The sequence below is a fragment of the Rhinatrema bivittatum genome, chromosome 6 (assembly GCF_901001135.1).
Source record: "Rhinatrema bivittatum chromosome 6, aRhiBiv1.1, whole genome shotgun sequence".
NCBI classification, from domain to species: domain Eukaryota; kingdom Metazoa; phylum Chordata; class Amphibia; order Gymnophiona; family Rhinatrematidae; genus Rhinatrema; species Rhinatrema bivittatum.
Genome location: NC_042620.1, coordinates 267,651,413 through 267,672,206, shown reverse-complemented (window position 1 = coordinate 267,672,206; position 20,794 = coordinate 267,651,413). Strand labels below are relative to the sequence as shown.

Sequence of the window (20,794 nt, the reverse complement as noted above, 5' to 3'; positions counted from 1 at the left end):
TGTTGTTTTTTTTTTTCTCTTAAGATTAACGTACTTTCTCACCACATCTGTTTCTCTAATGCTGCGCCTTGAATCTCTGGCTTCCATGTGACTCAGGTCTAGGAAAACTCAGAAATGTAATGTGATGGGCTCCGTCAGTGGATGGAGCTGCAGGAAGCCCTGTTTAGTGCGCGCTGTGTTAGTGGCTTGTATTGGTCGGTAGGTGGGGCAAGGGATTCCTTGTTTTCAGAGAAAGCAAATACTGAATCAGACGGCACAGGGCTGCTTATTTCTGCCATCTGCAGAGGAGGGGGAGAAATCTCTTTGTCTGTATTAATCTCCCAGTGCCTGGAAAGCTGTGACTGGGACGCAAAACTGGAGAATTCAGAGGAAAACAGAAAGCAAAATGTCTGAGCCGGATTCTGATCAGGTGAGAAACATCCTGGTGCTTGGATAACAAATGGAATCCGAGTCTTGGCTGCAGTTTTAGTGGGCTGCAGCCCTTGCAAACTGGGTCTCTTATTTAGGTAAACAGGAAATTAAAAAAAATAGATAAAAGGAGACAAGAAGAAAAGTGCTTTAAATTGGAGCAGTTGTTTGATCTCCAAGCAGGGGAAGAATAAAACCCAAATGTGCATCTTTTAATCGATGTCGACAGCATCTTGAGGCAGGAAGGTCCCACGTTCTGTAGCTGCTCACACAGGCTGATGTGGACGGCTGGAATTAAGACCATCTGAGGTGTTGCCTTGCTGGATTGTTACCGAACGAGAACTGGACTGCTTCTGTAAACTTCCGGGCAGAGTTATTGAATGAGATTAATGCCGAAGATGTATTTATTTTGTGGTGATCTGAAAGGTGCCATTCCTACCCCCATTCTTGTAGTGGAAAGTGCAGTGAAGCTCTGTCTACCAGTGGAAATGTTGCGAAGTGGGGGAAGGGCGGCTGCTGCTGGATCAGGGCATGTGATTCCGAATTCATTGATGCAGAAGGTTTACAATGGGATCGCTCACCGGGGAGAGAGTGCAACTGGCCTGTGTCCTTTGCCTATGAGTAATGACATTTTATGCAGAAATGGCAGGGACTCTGTCGCAGGGCTGAGTTGTGTGCACCATTTGTTTTACTGACCTTTAACGGAAAAAACCTATAGGCTGCAGTGATGGGTCTTCTGGGCTAGGGCTGTTACATAGCCTGGGCTAATCATTTTCATTGTGCAAATACTGGAAAAAACCCTTTGCCTTAAGCACTGATGACATCACACACATACCAAGATTCCTAGGTATAAAGCATCACAACATTTGCCGAAGGTTACAGTAAAAAAATAAAGGACAGAATCTGCAGTGAAAGGCTTGCTGTTCTAAATAGGTGGCAGGCCAGATGGATTTCCTTGATAGATTTGATTTATTAATTTTATATTTTATTTTATTCTTGCCCTTGATTGGCTGGTATATAACTGTCCATTTAGCAAAAAAACCAAAACAGATAACTTCCAGTTTTGTTTATCATCAACAAAAGACAAATTATGGAGAAAATGGAGCCTCTATATACAGAAGTGCATGCAAGGGAGTCCAGCTCCTGTTTCCCCTGCCCCATTTCAGCCATATTACAAAGTTCTAAGGCAGCTTAGGAATATAAACAGGGATAACCTTAGGAGAGTACAGCTTGCCTCCACTCACCACCACCACCACCACCCAGATGATCCTCTTCCCCTTCCTTCCCACTGGCAGGGGTAGAGAGCAGAACCTTTTACCTTCCTCCTCTGTCAGTTTCATTCTGAAGTCTGAATGTACAGGGCCTGTAGTCAGACTGTATATTGAAGCCAGCAGCGGAGGAACCAGGTGCAGGTAGGAAGTAAGGGATGGGAGGGAATGGGAAAGGACTGAAATGTGGGGCTCCCCAAAGCACGACACCCAAGGTGGTCACCACAATTCACACTCATCTAAAGGCCGCCCTTCCCTCTACGGGTTGAGAGCTTCTGAAAGAGGGCTCTCCAGGATTCCAAATATGAGGTTAATCTATGTTAGACAAGAACTTAAAAATATAAGATGGCCCGGTCTCAGAAGAGGCACAAAATGGCATGGGAGAAGGCCCCCCCGCCATTGGCGTAATATTAGATTACAATCAATCCACCGTGGATTCAAAAAGTGGGAATAATATTACCCAAAAAAACCCATTGTCAGTAAGGAACTTGTATCAAATCTCTCTTTATAGTAGGCATTGCTAAAAAGCAGCAAAATTCCTCTTTCAGGATACTTTCATAAAGAATCGTTAATTCCTAATCATAGCCCAGCTCATTTCTTTGTTTTTTAAGACTCTCTTTTTTGTCACAATATGATTATATGCAATACTTATCATTTTCAAAATGTTGCATCCAATTTCAGTGTTGCAGTCCAAAAATCAGATCAAAATCATGGCTTCAAACGCACAATACCCAAAACAGCAGGTGAGAGTGTCTGCCAAATCGCAGCTGTTTTGGGTATTGAGAGTTTGAAGCTGGTTTTGAAAAAGATAAGAAATGGACATATATCTACAATCTCTCTCTATATATATCTATATACTGTATATATCTCTCTCTCCACTGGTATATATAATAAATTATATAACAAAAAGGAGACTTGGAAAAACAAAGAAATGAGTTGGGCTATGATTAGAAATTAGCGGATCTATATGATGAAAGGACAATCTTATTCTGAAAGTAGAATTGTGCAGCTTTTTCTGAATGCCTGCCTCTATTAAAAAGATACATTTGTTATTAGTTCCTTACTGACAGTTGTTTTTTGGTATTAATATTCCCACTCTTTGAATCTGCAGTGTATTGATTGCTATTGAGATGTGGTAGATTTTTTATTGGTCAGGGCTGGGAGTGTTATTTATTTATTTATTTTTTTATTTTTTTATTTTCTTTGTTCATCTTAATATTAGATGAACCATCTGCTATTTATATAAGTGTTCCCTAACAAAAGCGGAGGAGGATAACTTGTATCCATAGGAGGATACAACTATCCAAGATAAAAAGAATTTAAAGCTCTTATATTGTGGGCATTTCCAAGAGCCTCAGAGGTCTTAGCATTTTATTTTTTTTAACATACTTTGTATAGCCAGGTTGAAAGAAGGCCTGAGGTCCTTGAGGTCCAAGCTTTTTCTGATTGCCTAACAGCTCTCTCTGCATCATAATTCTGAACGTGACAAACACCGAGCATCTGTAGCCAATTATGCAACAGTAAAAAAAAAAAATCCTGACTGCAAATAGGGCAACTGCCTAAGAACTGCTGGATTTGCCCTTTTCCTTAGCATGAGGCTATATCATTATAGCCAGTAATATCTTTGCACATAAAATCTTGTCTACTTTGCTTTAAAATGTATTTTTGTGTTTTACTTTTAGCAGTAACTACTTCTCTGGGAAAATATTACATGCATTTTAGCATTGTTTGAGCAAACAGTCCTTTCCTTTTTGAGGGGATTTGATCACCTTCATCTCGCCCTCTGCTCTGTTTATAACTGCTTTATTACAAAAGATTGCTGATAAGACCTCTGCAGGCTCCTTTGATACATTTGTACAGTATAATTAGATCTCCTCACAAACATCTTTTCCCTAATGTACACCTAACCTCAGTAGCTTGTATAAACCCCTTCATGATCCTTTTTGAGGATGTGGGCCCAAAACAGAACTCTGTATTCTAAATGTGGTCTGTTGCGTTCAGCTTGCGGGTTCCCCCCCCCCCCCCCCCCCCGCGAGCCACTGTCCTTACCTTCACAGCCAGCATGCTCTGGCCGACCACTGTCTTCGATGCGGCAGGACACCCTGTAGCAGACGCTGCTGGCTCCTGCTCCTTTCTGCTGCCCTTAGGCGCGCGTGCTCTCCCCCAGCATCGGGCCTCTTAAAGGGACCATGACAAAAAGTCCCCGTGGCCCCTGCTGATGATTTTTATTTATTTATTTTTGATTTTTATATACCAGAGTTCCTGTATCAGATACAAATCACTTCGGTTTACATTTAACAGAAAAACTCTATAGGCTTTACATGGGTGCCCTAGGCCTTACATAGAACATGAAACAGTGAGCTAATACATTAAGCATATAATAAAATAGAATAAGTAAAAATAGAATAAGTAAAATGCATATAATCAATAAATGCATATCGTAAAACATAACAAGAAACCAGAATAAAGTTATTTACAGAATCACTCTATGTTACGAGCGCGCGCTGGCGCGGTCGTCTCGGGCGGGTGGTGAGCCCTTGGGCCACGGCAGGACTCAAGGAGGAGCCCCAAGCCACACCGTGGGAGGTGAGCTGAGCAGGCATGGTGAGCCAGGCAGGCAGGAACAGAAGCAGGGAGTCCGACCCTCAGCCGGACCTGCATGCCCATGGTAGCCAACGCGGGGAAGTTGACTAATGAACGGTCCTCCGACTGTTCCCGGCCCTTTCGGACCTGCCGCAGGGAACGGCAATGGGCAGCAGGCCGGACAGAGGCGAAGGCAGACAGAGTCCTTATACAGAAGACGTCAGACGGGGCTGAAGCAGACATCCAAGACAGGCTGAAGCAAGACACTGAAGACATCAGGGCAAGGGCTGAAGCAAGAAGGAAAGGTCCAGGCGAGCAGGAACTCCGATGCTGGGATACGCACATCCGAAGCCCCTTCGGCTGGCAGAAGCTCAAGAGCCCGTGGGACGAATTCCTCCTGTTGGCCACTCCAGGGCCCAACAGGACAGAAGGCTCAGGAACCAGACGAGGACGTAGGTCAAGGCAGAGACAGGAAGACATCCGGGCAAGGGCTGAAGCAAGACACTGTAGACAAGGCTGGACGGAAACATTGCACTGTCCATCAGGGCGCCCTACTCAGCCCAGGAAGGCTGGTCGCGGACCACGCTGAGAAGGAGGGTGCGGGGAAGACCCAGGCGAACAGGAACTCCGATGCTGGGATACTGACATCCGAAGCCCTACGGCTGGCAGGAACAGGAGCAGACATCTAGGCAGGGACACAGGACAGGAACCCATCAAGGCATAGGCGAAACCGGGGGACCTGGATCGGCAAGGTTACAGACAACTGTAGAGCCCGATCCGAAGGCCCTTTGCAAGTGAACAGAAAGTCCTTAAATACTGGAGGTAGAAGGCAACTCCCTGGGAGGAGCTTGCCAGGACCGCCCACCGCTGGTCCTATAACTAGGGTAGAGAGCTGCGGGCCAGCCCCTAGGGAAACGGGCGTGGCTGGAAGCAGGAAGTCCAAACGCAGAGGCTTGCAAGCCACAGGCACAGCTAGGCCTCTCAGGCCCTGGAGCAAGTCCCGGATGGAACGCAGGCCCTGGAGCTGTGTCTGCTAGGCCTCCCAGGCCCTGGAGTTGTCTCTCTTGGGCCTCCAGTCCTGTAGTGCTGTCTCTCTTGGGCCTCCAGCCCTGTAGTGCTGTCTCTCTTGGGCCTCCAGCCCTGTGACTTTGAGTCTCCTGGGCCTCCAGCCCTGCTGCTACTCCTGAGCCCTGCTGCTGCTGCTGCCTGCTGGTTCCAGCTACTGCTGCTTCCTGCTTCCAGCCTCCTGCTTGCTTTTTCGGCCACGTGTGTCCTAGTGGCCTCTTGTTTTGTCGCCCCTCCTACCTTCCCTTCCTTTGTCCCATGCTGGTAGTCTCCGGCGCCCTCGCAAGGGGGCGCTGGGGTGCAATGGATTCTCCTTCCCTTTCTTTAGTTGTCTGTTTCTCCCTGTTTCTTTAAGGGGCGGGGGCGGCCTTTGGCCGCCCCCGCCTCCTCCCCACCCACAATAGATGGAGGAAGGTAAGAGACCTCCTGTAGCGCAGCAACAGGGGGGATCGCAACACTCTATAGACTAAATTTGCCATTTCTTCACCCCGATTAAAGTCAGCTCTCCCGCTGCGCCTTGTCTCAGCAACAGGTCCAGCTGCAATAATGGTGCGCGTTACTTGTTCCAGACTTCTTCATTCCAGCCTGTTGCAGCCTTCGTCTTCCCAGCCTATTCCTGCCTCACCTGCCAGTCCGCCCTAGCCCTATCCGCCCCTCTTCCTTTCCCTTGGATGGATACCTGCTTCTGACCTTCGGACTCTCAGTACGCCTGATCACGGCCTGCCTTGACCTTTGCCTGCCCTTGAACCATGACCAGCATTCTCCAGAGACCTTCGCCTAAGTCCTGCCAGTCCTGGCATCCAAAGACACAACCCAAGGAGAACATGGGCTGGTATAGTTGAAGCTCCAGACTGGTCTCTGCTTCGCCCTCTGTCTGCCTGCTGGTGGTGAGAACCTGCAGGGCTCCTCCCTGTGGATAGAGCCAATCTCACCCCAGCCCAAGAGTCCACAGACACAACAGTTAGCTGAAGCCATGGACTTGGCAGACTTGACCTCGCTCCAAACTAACCCAGGCATAGCTCACAGGCTGCAGGATCAACAGAGAGCCCTGGTGCTACTCGCTGTGGCCATGGACTGTCTTATAACCCGCCTGGACACCCTGACTTTGCCTTTCGCACCACCACCGCCCATGACGGTGCCGCTACACCTTCCAGTACCCAGTGGGCCCATTTCTCAGCTACCAGCCCTGCCCCGGTATGCAGGGAATCCCAAACAATGTTGGGGTTTCCTCAATCGGTGCAAAATGCACTTCCAGCTGCAAGCTCCCCTGTTCCCTGACGACCAAGCCAAAATGACCTATGTCCTCTCTCAGCATCCAGGGCAAAGTCGCTTTTGACACCACTTCCCCCATTCCCTTTCAGGCTTCCATGCTGACAGACTCACAGATTAATTCCAAAGGGCTACTGTTACTAGATCAATAAAGGAATCTTTGCTTCTACCGATCTGTGTTTCCTGGTTTGCATGCACTGCCTCCACTGTATGCAAAAATATCTCATGCATATTAATTGTGAGTGGCTTGAAAACCAGACCCGTTTGTCGCCCTCCGGGACCGGAGTTGCCTACTCCTGCATTATACCGTGTTAGCCTGTCCTACAGACAGTTTCTAGCCACCTTGGAAATACAGTTATTAAATCCCATCTTTCTAAGTTTCATTCAGTACTATATCGAACGTTTTATCTAAATCTAGGTAAACAATATCAATCATGTTTCCAATTCTGGATTGGCAGCTAATATTCTTCTAAACATTATATATGGTTGGTTTGAACTGCTGCCCTTGAACCCATGCTGATTCTTCTTAATCATTCGCTCCTCTCCAGCTGTGCATCCATTTCCTTTTTGGAAAAGCTTCTAGTATTTATCCTGGAATTGACATCTGGCTACCCAGGTCTATTGAGATCCCCTTTTGAATCTGGCTAGTACATGCTCCTTTGAGCACCTTGCCCATCCTTCACTGGTTTCTGAATAATTAAGGTTATTGATCAAGCAACGTCACTCATTTCCTGCAGTAAACTTGGATGAATTTCATCTGGTCTAGGTGCTGTATTGATTTTCATAGTGCTCATATTCCTGGGCTATGCAGACCTTATTCTGCTCAATGTTAGTGACCACTGTTCCCTCTGCGCTGTGTGGGGAGCCACTGACCCCAGTCTTAACTGCTGGACGCGCTTTAGTCATCTTGTGGTTTGTACCTGATGGGGTTGGCAACTTTGGTAAAAACTTACAGGGTCTTACACGATTTAAACCACGGGATCGGCTCTGCGGCGGCCTGACCTGTTCTTTGGCTGCCGCAAGACAAGCTCCGCGGTGGCCTAGCTGGACCTGCTTTTTGAAGGATCACAGCTTTGCAATGCCTTGGGTTGCTTCCTCCTTCTCAGCTGCTGGCTCCTGAATGATATCATCAGGCGCTGACAGCCAAGGTGGAGGAAGCAGCCCGCGATCCTCCAAAAACTTGTTCTGTTAGGCCACCGTGGAGCCCGTCCTGTGGCAGCCATAGAAAAAGCTCAGGCTGCTGCAGAGCCCATCCCATGGTGGCCATCACAGCTGAAAATGAGTACCTTCCTGCCTGTGTGCATGAGAAAGTGCCTGCCTGCGTGTGTGTATGACTACCTGCCTGAGTGTATGTGTGCGTGTGTGTGAAAGACTGCTTTCCTGCCTGCCGGCATGTGCGTATGAGACAGTGCCTGCCTGTATGTGAGCGTGCCTTCCTGCATGTGTGTGTTGAGAGAGAGACAGAGCCTGCCTGCGTGTGTATGAGTGCCTTCAGCCTGCCTGCGCATGTGTGTAAGAGAGTGCCTGCCTGCCTGTGTGTGTATTTTAGTGCCTCCCTGTGTGTTTGTGCGAGATAATGAACATGTATATGAGTGTGTGTAAGAAGGAAAGAGAGGATAAAGTTTGTGTGGCTCCATCCCCTTCATTCTATCATATTCCTCAAAAAATCCCAGGTATGGAGGGTGGAGGATTTTTTTTTATTCTTTACTAGTTTTAATTTTTGGGTGGTGGCTGTTTTGAAATATTGTATTGGGTTTGGGGGAAAGATTAAAGCAGTTATCTGAGTTTAAAATTATTGGCTGTTCTATTCATTGGCTGTTCTGAAATATTTGTTCCTCCTGTTAATATGGTTTTACTATTTATGAGTGTGAGGAGCTTGGGGCAGAGTGGGAGGCAGAGCTGGGGCGGAGCTCGGCTGGTCCCCTCTATCCAAAAGGCATTCTCTTGCTCATGCACTGGATCAGTGCTTCCCCTGGTATCTGGCTGTCCTGGTCACCTTCACTTGCACTGCTTCCAAAGCCTCAAGGTCAGCCTGAAGCACGTGGTCACTGGTACATCTTCCTCCAACCTTGCTGGCAATCCTGTTGGCAGTCGTGTTCCAGATGAAGGTCTTTGTGGCCTTGGATGTTTTTTCTGCCATCCGATGAACTGGTTGTAGTTTGCCAGGACTCCTTGGATGAGCGTGTCATTTTCCTCTGTAGAGAACTTGCGGGCATGAAGTCGCTGCCTGCCTTCACTGCTGCTGCCACTTGGCTGGATTGCCACTTCCTGGGGGAAGAGGGTCCTGTTCCCTCTCTCCCTATCTCTCCTACCCAGGATCCCCACCCATCCTGCCCCCAACCACACTGCTCCGCCTCTGACTGGTCTTCTCCCTCCCACTCTACATTCTCTAGCACTCGCCTGCATTCCTCCACCCTTCTCACTCTCCTGCCTTCCCTTCACCACCTCCCTCCTAACACTCCCACTCTCCCTCATGCTACCCCTACTCTCTACCTCCCTCCTACTTCTGGCCCCATTACCACTCCAGTGCTGCTCCTCTTTCCCAGCCTGCTCTGGGCCCACCCTCTTCTCCTGCCCCTCCTGTTCTCTCCTCCCTTCCCTGTCCACATTCACCTCACTCACATACTTCTCAGGGCCACTTGCTCCCTTGCCATTTACCATTGTCAACTCTAGCATGCACACACAAGCTGCTCTTTCTCACTCTAAATAAAAAAGACAAACAGACAGACGAGACAAACAGAACAAACACACACACTCTTCTTTCACTCACAGACAAAGACTACAGACTATGGAAAAGCTAATAACGATAGGAGCACACAAAACCACAACAGTCGGGTAATCGTAATTCAAAGCCTCTTCTCCAACAAAACTCCTCATTCCCCTAACGTCTAACCAACCCACAAAGGAGCAAGGACAGGAAATTGACCTTTATAGAGCAAGAAACTATGGTGTGAAGCGGTATTTTATCACACTGTGCAGACTGGTAAAATACCACATTGTGTGATATTTCCTTACATTTATGTTTATTAAAATGTATTAATCGCCTAACTCTAAAATAGGCCTAGGTGATGTGTAAGCATTAGATATTACTGTGCAATTTTGACAGCAAATGCTGCGTGCTAATTGATTATGTTTACCCGCGGCTTAGTGTATGAGGCCCTATCTTTCCCCCACCCCCCCCCCCCCCCCCCTAACCCCACCCAGCACCAGATCCCTCACACCTCACAGAAAAGTCTCACTAACAAGAAGGTGATGCTTTCCTTCCTGCTGGCAATACTGCCAAAGCTACAGTGTTGCTGCTGATGCTTTGACCCATAAGCCAAAGCATATGCTTTTGAGGTGTGGTTAAAAGGCTGTGCTAAATCATGTGGGTATTAATATTTATTTATTTAAATGTTTTATATGCCGTCATTCCACGTGAAGTTCACAAGATCCAAACGGTTTACATAAAAACATTCACAGAGTGTACAAGGTAAATGCACATATAAAATAAAGGAATATTAGTAACATATAAATAATTACAGAGGGATTTTTTTTCCAGAGCATCTTATTTATCAGTTGGGTAATCTGAATGCTAAGGCTGTGTTAAGTTTTAGGAACATTTAAAGAGCCAGGTTTTCAGGTCTCACTTGAAATTCTTTCTATCCGATGATGATCTTAGTTCTTCTGGCATGGAGTTCCAGAGTTTTGGGCCAGCTACAGATAGCAGCCTGTCTCTTGTTTGAGTCAAATGAGTGTCTCTTATTGTAGGGATTTTTAAGAGGCCTTTGTTTTAAGGTCTCAGTGGTGGAATGGAGTTGTGTTGTTGGAGTGTCCCTTCTAGTAATCCATTATTGTCAGTAATCCATTATTCTCCTGCTGCGTAGAACATCTAATTAATGGAGGCATAATAGTAATTTTGATTATCACACCCTTATTTACCTGCGTGCTAGTGTTACTATCAGGGAGCCGATGATAACATAAATGCACATGCATAAAACAAAGTGTTAACGCATGCTAGCACATGGCCGTTAGCTAACCTGAGCCTTAACGCTAGTGCTTATTAGTAGGCTTTTTAATCAGAGCTGCGCTGCATGAAAAAAAAAAAGAGAAAAACACATTTATATCCAAATTTAGGTGCAATTTAGGGAAGAAGTATTTTGTATTTTTCATCTGTCTAAATAAGACATCTTATAGTCTATACTTTGCAGTGATTTTGGAAAAAGATTGTCCAAAGCATGTATAAACTGAGAGGTGACAGCTCTTAAAATGTCCACAAACCATCAAGTCCAGTTATTTTACCACTCTTTAAAAGGCTAGTAGTAGTCAAAACTTTCATTCTTAATTCTTGCAAGCTATGTTCAGCTATATCTGAGAACAGGAGCTCAACCCTGCATAGGAAGGAATGCATTTCTGCTGATTTTAAAACAGAGAGATTGATAGTACTCCTGGAATTTCCAAACACTTTCATGAGGTTCAGATGGGCTACAGTGCTAAGTATCATTAATCTTAGTAATTGCTTTGTTCCATGCTTTTCCACTTAACTGCCAGTCTACTCGTTTTCCAGATTTATGATTTTGTTCAAAACAAAATCTTTTGTTTCATTTCTTAAGAAATTAAGCTTTGTTTCTTTCCAGTTGGCCAAGCATGCCTCTGGCCGAAAGTAATTCAGAATACATTCTATTATGCTCATGATCTTTATGACTTTTTCCGACAAAAATGTGTTGTTTGAAGCATAAAATTTGGCTTCCCATAATTTCTTATTTTATTTGCATAAATATATACGACTCAGTGAAGCTTTAGAAACATCTCAAAATATCTGTAATGGGATCCGGCTAACTCCAGTATTTGGAGTTATCCGGATAACTTATCTGGCTAATTTTAGTCATGCTGGAGACCTAGCCTCAAGTTAGCTGGATATACATATCTAGCTAACCTTTAGATAGGTAGGTATATTCAGTGCAAGAAAAAGTGAGAACGCTGAACAAGAGTAGTAACATAAGAAGAAAATGTCAAAGATGTATCAAATTAAACTCCTAAAGGAAGTGACTGTATTCTTGAGAGTTATTGGAGTTCCAACCATAGTAGCAGAGGGTAAATACAAAGACACGCTATTTCTGGTGAACCATAGAGCCTCAGATTTCTCAGGATTAACTTTAAGTTTAAAAGACTGAAGCCAGGTAGCTATCTCAGAAAAACATTGATTGAATTTGGAATGGAATCACCATTTTTTAGACCAGTACTAGTGAGAATCTGAATGTCATCAGCATAAATGAAACTATTGAAACCAAAGCTTCGTATCAGCATGGAATATGGGGAGAGAAACAAATTGAAGAGAGTAGAAGAAAGGGAAGAGCCCTGAGGTTGATACTGGTTGTGAGGGCTGACCTCATAAGGAAAGGTGAGCATAATGTGATCAGTCCACACTAACCTTGTTGACTTAACAGTATGAGTAGAAGAAGTGACCTGTTCTGTAGAAAAGACCAAATCTAAAGTGTGGCCATCATTATGAGTGGATATATTGACCGACTGGATGAGTGATAAAACTAACATTGCTGTGAAAAACAAAGAATAAAGAGGTTTTGTGGACATCCGCATGTAAGTTAAAATCTCCCAGGACAAGAAAAAAAGGCCATGGAGCTAAGATTCAAGAAAGGGAAGTGGCTGGACTAGCTGCATGCCTGGCAGGAGGAGCATGGAAGTAAGTTGATAACATGACCATCAGGGACATGTCAATAATGTCTGACTTCATACTTCCATCACTGGTCCCACTATTGCCCTACCACTCTACAAGACCCTGTTTCTATCTACAGCATCAAGAAACTCTCATACACAGTTACTTCATCCTTGCCCATCTGGCTTATGGGTGCTATGAGCGTGGATGGGCGCTTGAGAGTGTGAGCCCCTGTGCTGCGATGCAACCGACTGCACGGACTGGCTGAAACAAGAAACTCTCTTGACTTGGAAAAGGAACACTCTTGTCTTAGAACAGGAACTAAGAGACCACTCCTGACTTGGAATAGGAACACGTGGATATTCAACACGCATCATGAACTGAGAACCAGCAACCCATGCTGGTCTCGGGTAGCCCTCCAGCCACTCCGAAAGCCCTTTCAGACTGCCACTTGGAAGTGGTTTGAGTGTGAGGACTGACGGAGGCAGAGGACTCAAAGATGACTTGGAGATGTGGACAAGATGCTGGATACTTGGAAGTAAGACTGAGGACTTGGTCATGACTTGAAACAGGAATATGGCTCAAAGGAATAAGATGAAGCCTTGGGATTTGGGCAGGTAGCTGGAACAAGAACTCCAGAGACCAAGTTCACAAAACTCAGAACTTGGTCTTGGAACTCAGACTCAGGAACTTGAAACTCAGACTTCGGACTCAGGAACTCGGACTAGGAACTTGAAAGAGACTCTGAAGACTTGGACAGGACTCTGAAGGCTTGAACTCAGGAATGAAGGCTTGGACCAAAGACTTACACAGGAATGAAGACTTGAACTGAAGACTTGGATACAGGAACAAAGGCTTGGATGCAGGAACCAGGAGACCAGGAACACGGAGAACATGAAACAAGACTTTGAAGGACTGGTAACCACAGGACATCCTTGTGAAGGCCTGGAGCAATGGAGGAAGTGGCCTTTTAAGGCCCAAAGCAAGGACATCATCAGGAGGGGCCGTGGGGCTTTTCCCACCGTGGTTCCTTCAAATTGTGAGCAAAGGTGCACACACACATGCCTAAGAAGGGAGTGCACCATATCGGCATTTCAGGTCGCACAGGAAGCAGGAGTGGCATTGGGTGGGAGAGAGGCTGCACAGGAAGTAGGCAGCATTGGCAGTGACTTTCCCACTGCGGGATGCGGTGGCAAGGTTGAGACAGCATTGGCGGCACAGGTGGAGTCGGGAGATGAATGAGGCTGCTCGTGGGGCCCTCCCGCGAGCGGAATAGTAACAATGGGCAGTATTTGTTCTACACTCACAAGCCTAGTATTGAACTCAAGAGGGTATTGGATACTATTCCTTAAACTCTTACCTGGAAAACTTAATGCATCCCATTCAATAAACATCCATAGGCTAGTGGCACCATACTGGTCCTTGATGACTTGTAATCTAGGGCACACCCCAACACAAACCACTCAGACGCTGAGCCTACCTCAAAGACCCAGTCACTAGCTAGGCATCATGTTTTCAAAGACTGCTTTACAGAACCTTCCATATCTTGGGGAACTTATCTATAACCTTGCCACCTATATAGAACATGGGTGTCCCACCTCTAGGAGCGCTTACCATCACCTCCACTCCTCCCACTAATATGATGCCCTCTAACTGCTTGTATGATGATGTACATCACACCCTGGAGCATATGAGGTGATGGACTGACACACACATATTTTGCTCTCTTCATAGAAAACACCAGCTTGTCAGAAGAAGAGGAAGAGGGCTCACTCCTGGCTCTGCCAGCAGTTGCAGCAGCTGTGCTTGCTGCAGCAGAGCAGCAGCCACCAACAGCACCAACACTAGCGGTAGTCCATGCAGCGGCACAGAGGCTATTCCCCTCCACCCCCTGCAGGAGGACCTGGGCCAATAGATGGAACCATCTCTTTCCCCGCTCTAATCCACCCAGGGACCTCAGGTCACTAGTACCGAGGATGCCCAGCTATTGCTGGTTGAGGGAAATGATGACCTTTCTGGTGACCTCACAGTAGATTTGGGGTTGAGGGCTTTAGGAGGAAATTGAAAGCATCATATCTATGTTGGGTGAATCACCGTTGTGGGCAGTAGTGTGGGGGTGAGATGGGGAGGAGTAAAGCACTGTAAGAAAGAGCAGAAGCCAGCCCCGCTTCCTACATGGGGTAAATATGATTTTTTGAAGCCGCTCTGAAAAGTTTTTTGAAAGTTTCAAAACACTGTGAGTAGCGGCTATCTTAAAAAAAAAAAATCAGAGGAGATATCCAGAAAAATTTGCTTCCTGACCATCTTTCGTTATTACTACCTAAAAGCCATCAGAAGGCAATTTCCAAAATCCATTTACTTATGTAAATTGTAATATACTCAAGTAAAAGGGCTGTATGTGTTACGCCCGTTGGTTGCAGACGGCTGGGCCCGCTGTCGCTCACCTTTTGCCTCACTGCACTGACTTCATTAGGTAGACTTGTGGCCTCCACCAGCTATCGCCGACCTGTCCGCCCCTGTTCCCGGGCCTCCCTGGACGGTGTGGACACTGTCGACCGCCATCTTGCCCTCGGAGTTCCTTAGGCGCTTGCACTCTCGGGCCAGTCTTATGCATGTCATGGCGGGAACCTCGGGGGCGCCCCCCCCGGATGACGACATTCATTGTGGACTTTTAAGCCGGCTGGCCCTATCTGCCTACAACTTAGCAACAAGTTCCCTCATTGCTGAATCCGCTTCGCTCACTACGAACTTCCCGTTCCAGCGCCTGCTTTCTTGGCATGAGACGACCTGGGTACCCACTCCTTGGGGGCCCTTTCCTCGTCTCTGGCTATCTGCTCCTCAGAGGGTCTTGCGCCTAGGACCGCTGCCTGCCCCGTTCCCCAGGGCTTCCTCTGGAACCATCGCTACTTCTACAGTGAGTACCCCGCTTGCAGACCATTGCTGTATCATTTCTACTGAGGAACCCTCATCGGTGTACCCCACTTTGTGGACCATTACCATATCATCTCTACAGAGGAATACTCTTTGGGTATACCCCGTGGCACCTCTGTGTCTGTGTGACTTTCCTGCTACACTCCCCGCTCCGCAGACAGTGTCGCTCTACTTCTCTATAGAGACTCAAGGACTTCCAAGCTGTATCTGACATCAGCGCCCGGTGCTGCCGCTCCCTGGCTACACCCCTGGGGCCATCCTCTCTAGCTCCTTCTGTCCTTCCAACTCACTCTCTGTCTCTGCTCTCTCTCCAGTACCTGCTGTTCTACACACCCAGCATCTGAGACCTCGCCTCCTGACGGTGAGGCTCACGGGGCTCCTCCCCTTGGGTGGTACCATCTCTCACCTCGGCCCAGGGCCCACATACCCACAAACCCTAACAGTATGAAAATTACCCATCCTATATGAGATAAAATGTACACAAGGTGATCAACAATACACACATTTTTACCAGTGGGAAAAATGAATAGAATTATAGGGGGAGTGTTGCGTTTGACAGCTCGTAGGCTGCCCCCATGAGTCACCACTCTTACCTTCGCAGCCAGGCTGGCCGCTGGCACACCAGTATGCCGCCACCCCTTCCCAAGCAGGAGGCTGTCGAGCACCATGCGAAAGGACACTGCCAGTTCCTGCCTCTTACCGTTCCCCTTAGGCATGCACTCGCTTGATGTTGGGCCTTTTAAAGGGACCATGACAGGAAAGTCCCTGTGGCCCCTGCTGATTGACATCACTAATCATCGCCCTATATAAGGGCAGCTCTCCCAACACACCTTGCCTCAGCAATAGCTCCAGCTACAGATGTGTAGTGTGTGTTGCTTGTCCCAGCCTGTTCCAGCTTTCGTCTACCCAACCCAATCTTTGCCTGCTCAGCCTGCTCCAGCCCTATCTGTTCCTTTTACTTGGACGGATACCCGGTTCTGACCTTTGCCTAGTCTCTTGATATGCCTGACTGCTGCCTGCCTCTGACCTTAGCCTGCCCTAGCCTTCTCCAGAGGTCTTTGCCTAAGTCCTGGTGGCCTCAGCACCCAAAGGCTCACCCCAAGGAGAACGTGGGCTGGTATAGGTGAAGCTCCAGTCTGCTTCGCTTGGGTCTGCCTGCTGGCGGTGAGAACCTGCAGGGCTCCTCTCTGCTAGTAGAGCCAATTTCACCCCAGCCCAAGGGTCCATAGACACACCAGAGAGTTAGGTCAGGGGAGGCAACAATGCACATAATTTTGGGGAAAAGTATTCACAGGAAAAAGAGGTGCAAATCTCTCTGGCAGTTTTCAAAGAGAAAGTATGCGCTTATTTTCTCCTTGAAAATTGGTGCAAAATCTACAGGGATAAAGTACTCATCAACTTTGCAACAGTCTGTATAATTTTGAAAATTGCCCCCATAATATGAAATGAGTTGGTAGTTGCAGTCCAGTTTCCAGGACTCAGAGGTCCATAAGAACATGCCATACTGGATCAGATCAAGGGTCTAACAAGCCCAGTATACTGTTTGCAACAGTGGCCAATTGTTATCTTTTCTGCTAGGAATTAGCAATCTGTTAGAGTTGCTCCCCCAGAGGGGAGGGGCTAGCAAAGTACTCAGCTCTTGAAGTGTGAGAGATGAGCATTCTAATGTGAAATGGTGAATCCTTGGGCCTTTGGCAGATGACAGCGCCCTCAGGAGGATATCATGAGAGGGACCACCGACTAGGCTGGAGTATGGAGACAGACACAGATAATTCTTTATTAGACAGGTAGTAGAACCACCAGAGGTGGCAGTAGTGAGCTCATGTGCCCGGCAGGGCTGAAGTCCCTCAGATCCTGGAACTGCTATCTCCGGATTTGCTGAGCTGTAGAGAGAGACTCATAGATAGTGAGTAGACAGGGTATGCTGGATACATAACCAGAAGTAGATGATACACTCACATAGATTAATAAAAGCGCTCAGTAGCTGGAGAGAGTTAGGCCCTCGAGGAGCGAGTACCTGGTTCCAGGGAAAGCTGTGAGAGAGAGCGATGGTAACTCACAGTTATTTATCTCTTAATGGTTTCTAGGCAATAGAGAATAGTTAGTATATTCAGGAACAGGAGCCTCTAGGCGAGTACTGGTTCCTATATGCAACTGAAATAAGAACTCACAATATCTGTATATGAAATAGCATCTGAAATAGAAGAGAGTCTTCAGAGGGTTTTAGGAACATGGGCCCTCGAGGAGCGAGTACCGGTTCCTATCTGCAATCTGTAATAATTCACAATCTCCGTACCTGCGATAGCGTCTTAGACAGAAGAGAATCTTCAGAGTTCTAGGAACATGGGTCCTCGAGGAGCGAGTACCGATTCCTATATGCAACTGGAATAGAAACTCACAATGTTCACGTCTGCGATCGCTTCCAGGCAATAGGGAATCTTCTGAGCATAGAGGAACATAGGCCCTCTAGGAGCGAGTACCGGATCCCGTCTTAGCAATCTGAAAACAAGAGGAGAGAGCGGGGCTCCCGAGGAGCGGGTACCCCTGGTAAGTTCGAAGAGGCAGAGCAGCGGAGAATGAAGTGGGTCGAGATGATCCCTGCAATCAATCCCGTGCTAACTCGATTCATAAGCGTAAGCAAAGACCTTTTATGTTGGAAGCGGATGACGTCACTACGGGGGGGACGGGGGGACGGACGCCCCCGAGGTTCACGCCCTTGCTGGTACAAATTTCGGAGCGCACGCCCTACGTCATCAGGAACATGGCGGATCCACAGCGTCACGCCAGCCCAGGGACTCTGGGAAGAAACAGTGAGGAGAAGCTGCAGCAGCAACTGTCCATCAGACCCGAAGGGAGTCGCCTCACAGGTAGAGAAGGTGGAGCGAGGGCAAGAGCAGGCATGAACGCAACACCAATCCATGCTATAAGTACCTGGCAAATATCCAAAAACTAAGTCTATCCCATGCTACTGATGCTAGTAATAGCAGTGGCTATTTTCTAAGTCAACTTGATTTTTAGCAGAAATGGACTTCTCCTCCAAGAACTTATCCAAACTTTTTTTAAACCCAGCTACACTAACTGCACTAACCACATCCTCTGGCAACAAATTCCAGAGTTTAATTGTGCATTGAGTGAAAATTAACTTTCTCCAATTAGTTTTAAATGTGCTACATGCTAACTTCATGAACTGCCCCTAGTCCTTGTATTATTCGAAAGAGTAAATAACCGATTCACATTTACCTGTTCTAGACCTCTCATGATTTTAAACACCTCTATCATATCCTCCCTCAGCCGTCTCTTCTCCAAGCTAAACAGTCCTAACCTCTTAAGTCATTTCTCATAGGGGAGTTGTTCCATCCCCTTTATCATTTTGGTCGCCCTTCTCTGTACCTTCTCTATTGCAACTATATCTTTTTTGAGATGCGGCAACCAGAATTGTATACAGTATTCAAGATGTGGTCTCACCATAATACAGAGGCATTATGACATTTTCTGTTTTATTCACCATTCCCTTCCTAATAATTCCTAACATTCTGTTTGCTTTTTTGACTGCCACAGCACACTGAGCCAACGATTTCAATGTGTTATCCACTATGACGCCTAGATCTCTTTCCTGGGTGGTAGCTCCTAATATGGAACCTACCATCATATAACTATAGCATGGGTTATTTTTCCCTATATGCATCACCTTGCCAGATAACTAGTTATCCAACTAAGTGGGAGCCATTCAGCAGGTCCAAATGGCTAAATAGCACCATCACAATTAGGTGCTAATTAGAATGCTTATTTGCAGTCTCAGTACAAAAGTCAACCATTGCAAAGACAGGGAAACTAATAGAGCGATATTCAGTGCTACTTAGCTGAATAAGTTAGGGCTTATCCGGCTAAGCAGCGGCAGTTTAATATCCGGCCCTGCTGAATGGCTGCCACTTAGCTGGATAACTAATTATCTGGATAAAGAGTTAGCCAGCTAAGTGGCAGGTGAGGGCGGGGAATTCTGGGGAGGATCCAACTTCGGCTTTATTTGGATATTCAGAGTTAGCCAGATAATTTATCTGGCTAAATCTGGTTGACCTATAGGTTCTCCTAAAGTTAGCTTGATAAGCTTATTCAGCTAAGTTTAAGATAGCCAGGTATATTCAGTGTTGCGGCCATGTTATCTGGCTAACTAGCTGAACTACTCAGCAGCTAAATATTGACCTCTAAATTTCTCACTTCTCGCTAGACATGATTTCTACAGAGTAGGTTTTGCAGTATTTTGATAGGGCAGTTTATGCGGAAGTTTACACTGCTGGTATTGCCTGTGCTGTAGTTATTCTATAGCTAATTGGTTGATTTTGGTTCATAGTGTAATCAGTTTTCACAAGCAATAGAATTGTTTTAAATTAACATTTTGAATAAATATCATCCTAATTAATAGAAAGTCCCATAAGGGGGAACTAGCTCAGGGTGAAGAATGGGCATAGTACAGTCCTCTCTGAAGTCTCCCATACATTAGTTTTGAAATGCATTCCATTTGAACTTCAGACAAATCTATGCAGAATGCATTTCCAAGTCATATACAGGACTGTTAAATCAGAACTGTGTGTTTGACTGAAATGCCGAGCAGTTGATTGGACAATCACATTGATTATGTATTATACAAACAGCATTAACTTGTGGCCAGATTCAGGGCTCTAGAAGAAGCTGCGATCCTTAGCCCCTGGTCACAGATTGTTGCTGTGATGGCTGTTAGATTGAATGAGAGTAATGAAATGGCCTGCTCCTTCTCCACTCCCTCCTGTTAGTTGCTTATGAAGGATTATGGTTCTATAGCCCATTAGAGGTCAGTTCTGATTGAGCTAGAAACCCAGAGCAAAATGCCAGGCCAAAAGATTGTACTTAATCACTTTAGTGTTTCTTTCATATTTTAACATTTTACCAATAACTGTGCTTATTTCTGTGTGTCTAAAGTGTACCTACTTCATATTTTGCATAGACAAGAAGTTTACTGCAATTGTAATTTTTTTAGTTATATGCATTTTTGGTTGTGTATACATTAAGATAATCATAGACCATATGCACAGAACTGAAATGGACTACACCAAAGAACTACAAAAAGTAAGTTTGGAAGGAACCTCAGAAGATGGTCTCACTCTAGCAGGACAGTATATTAGTGGGCTAAGTGGTGAAATATTATGCCATAGAACACACAACACAAACTTGTAAAAGCAAATATTTAGTTTACTAAATATTGTAAAATATGGTAAAAATCAGCAAAGACAAATAATATCACAGTAAATATAAGTAAGTTTAAATAGTATATCAGCATTAAAGCAATGCATAAGATTTGTACAAAGATACTTCCCTCGCAAGTCTCCCTATTGTAAGTCAATGTAACTGGGAAGATAACAAAAGACAAAGCAGGCCTGGAGACCATAGATGAGATGGCTAAGGAGCTCTCCCTCTCTGATGATCTAAAGGACATTTAATTGTAATTAATTTTATACTCTCATTTCCTGACTCTAGTCTAGATTTTTCAAATTCAGTTGGTCTTATTTAGAACTCACAACTTCAGCAGATTTATGCCTTAATTGTGGTTTCTGCCAGGAGACATTCTGCTACTGCATGAGTGACA

The 20,794-nt window shown here is 46.0% G+C and overlaps 1 protein-coding gene across 1 annotated transcript in view; it reads left to right on the top strand.

Annotated features, from left to right (window-relative positions):
- The first annotated feature begins 239 nt into the window (after nucleotides 1–239).
- Nucleotides 240–20,794, top strand: part of LOC115094267 (zinc finger protein 2-like) — a 39,292-nt gene continuing 18,737 nt past the window's right edge. Inside the window, exon 1 of the mRNA XM_029607146.1 lies at nucleotides 240–409. Within this exon, the coding sequence (XP_029463006.1) occupies nucleotides 386–409 (24 nt within the window). The 5' untranslated portion in view covers nucleotides 240–385. The remainder of the gene's footprint in view (nucleotides 410–20,794) is intronic.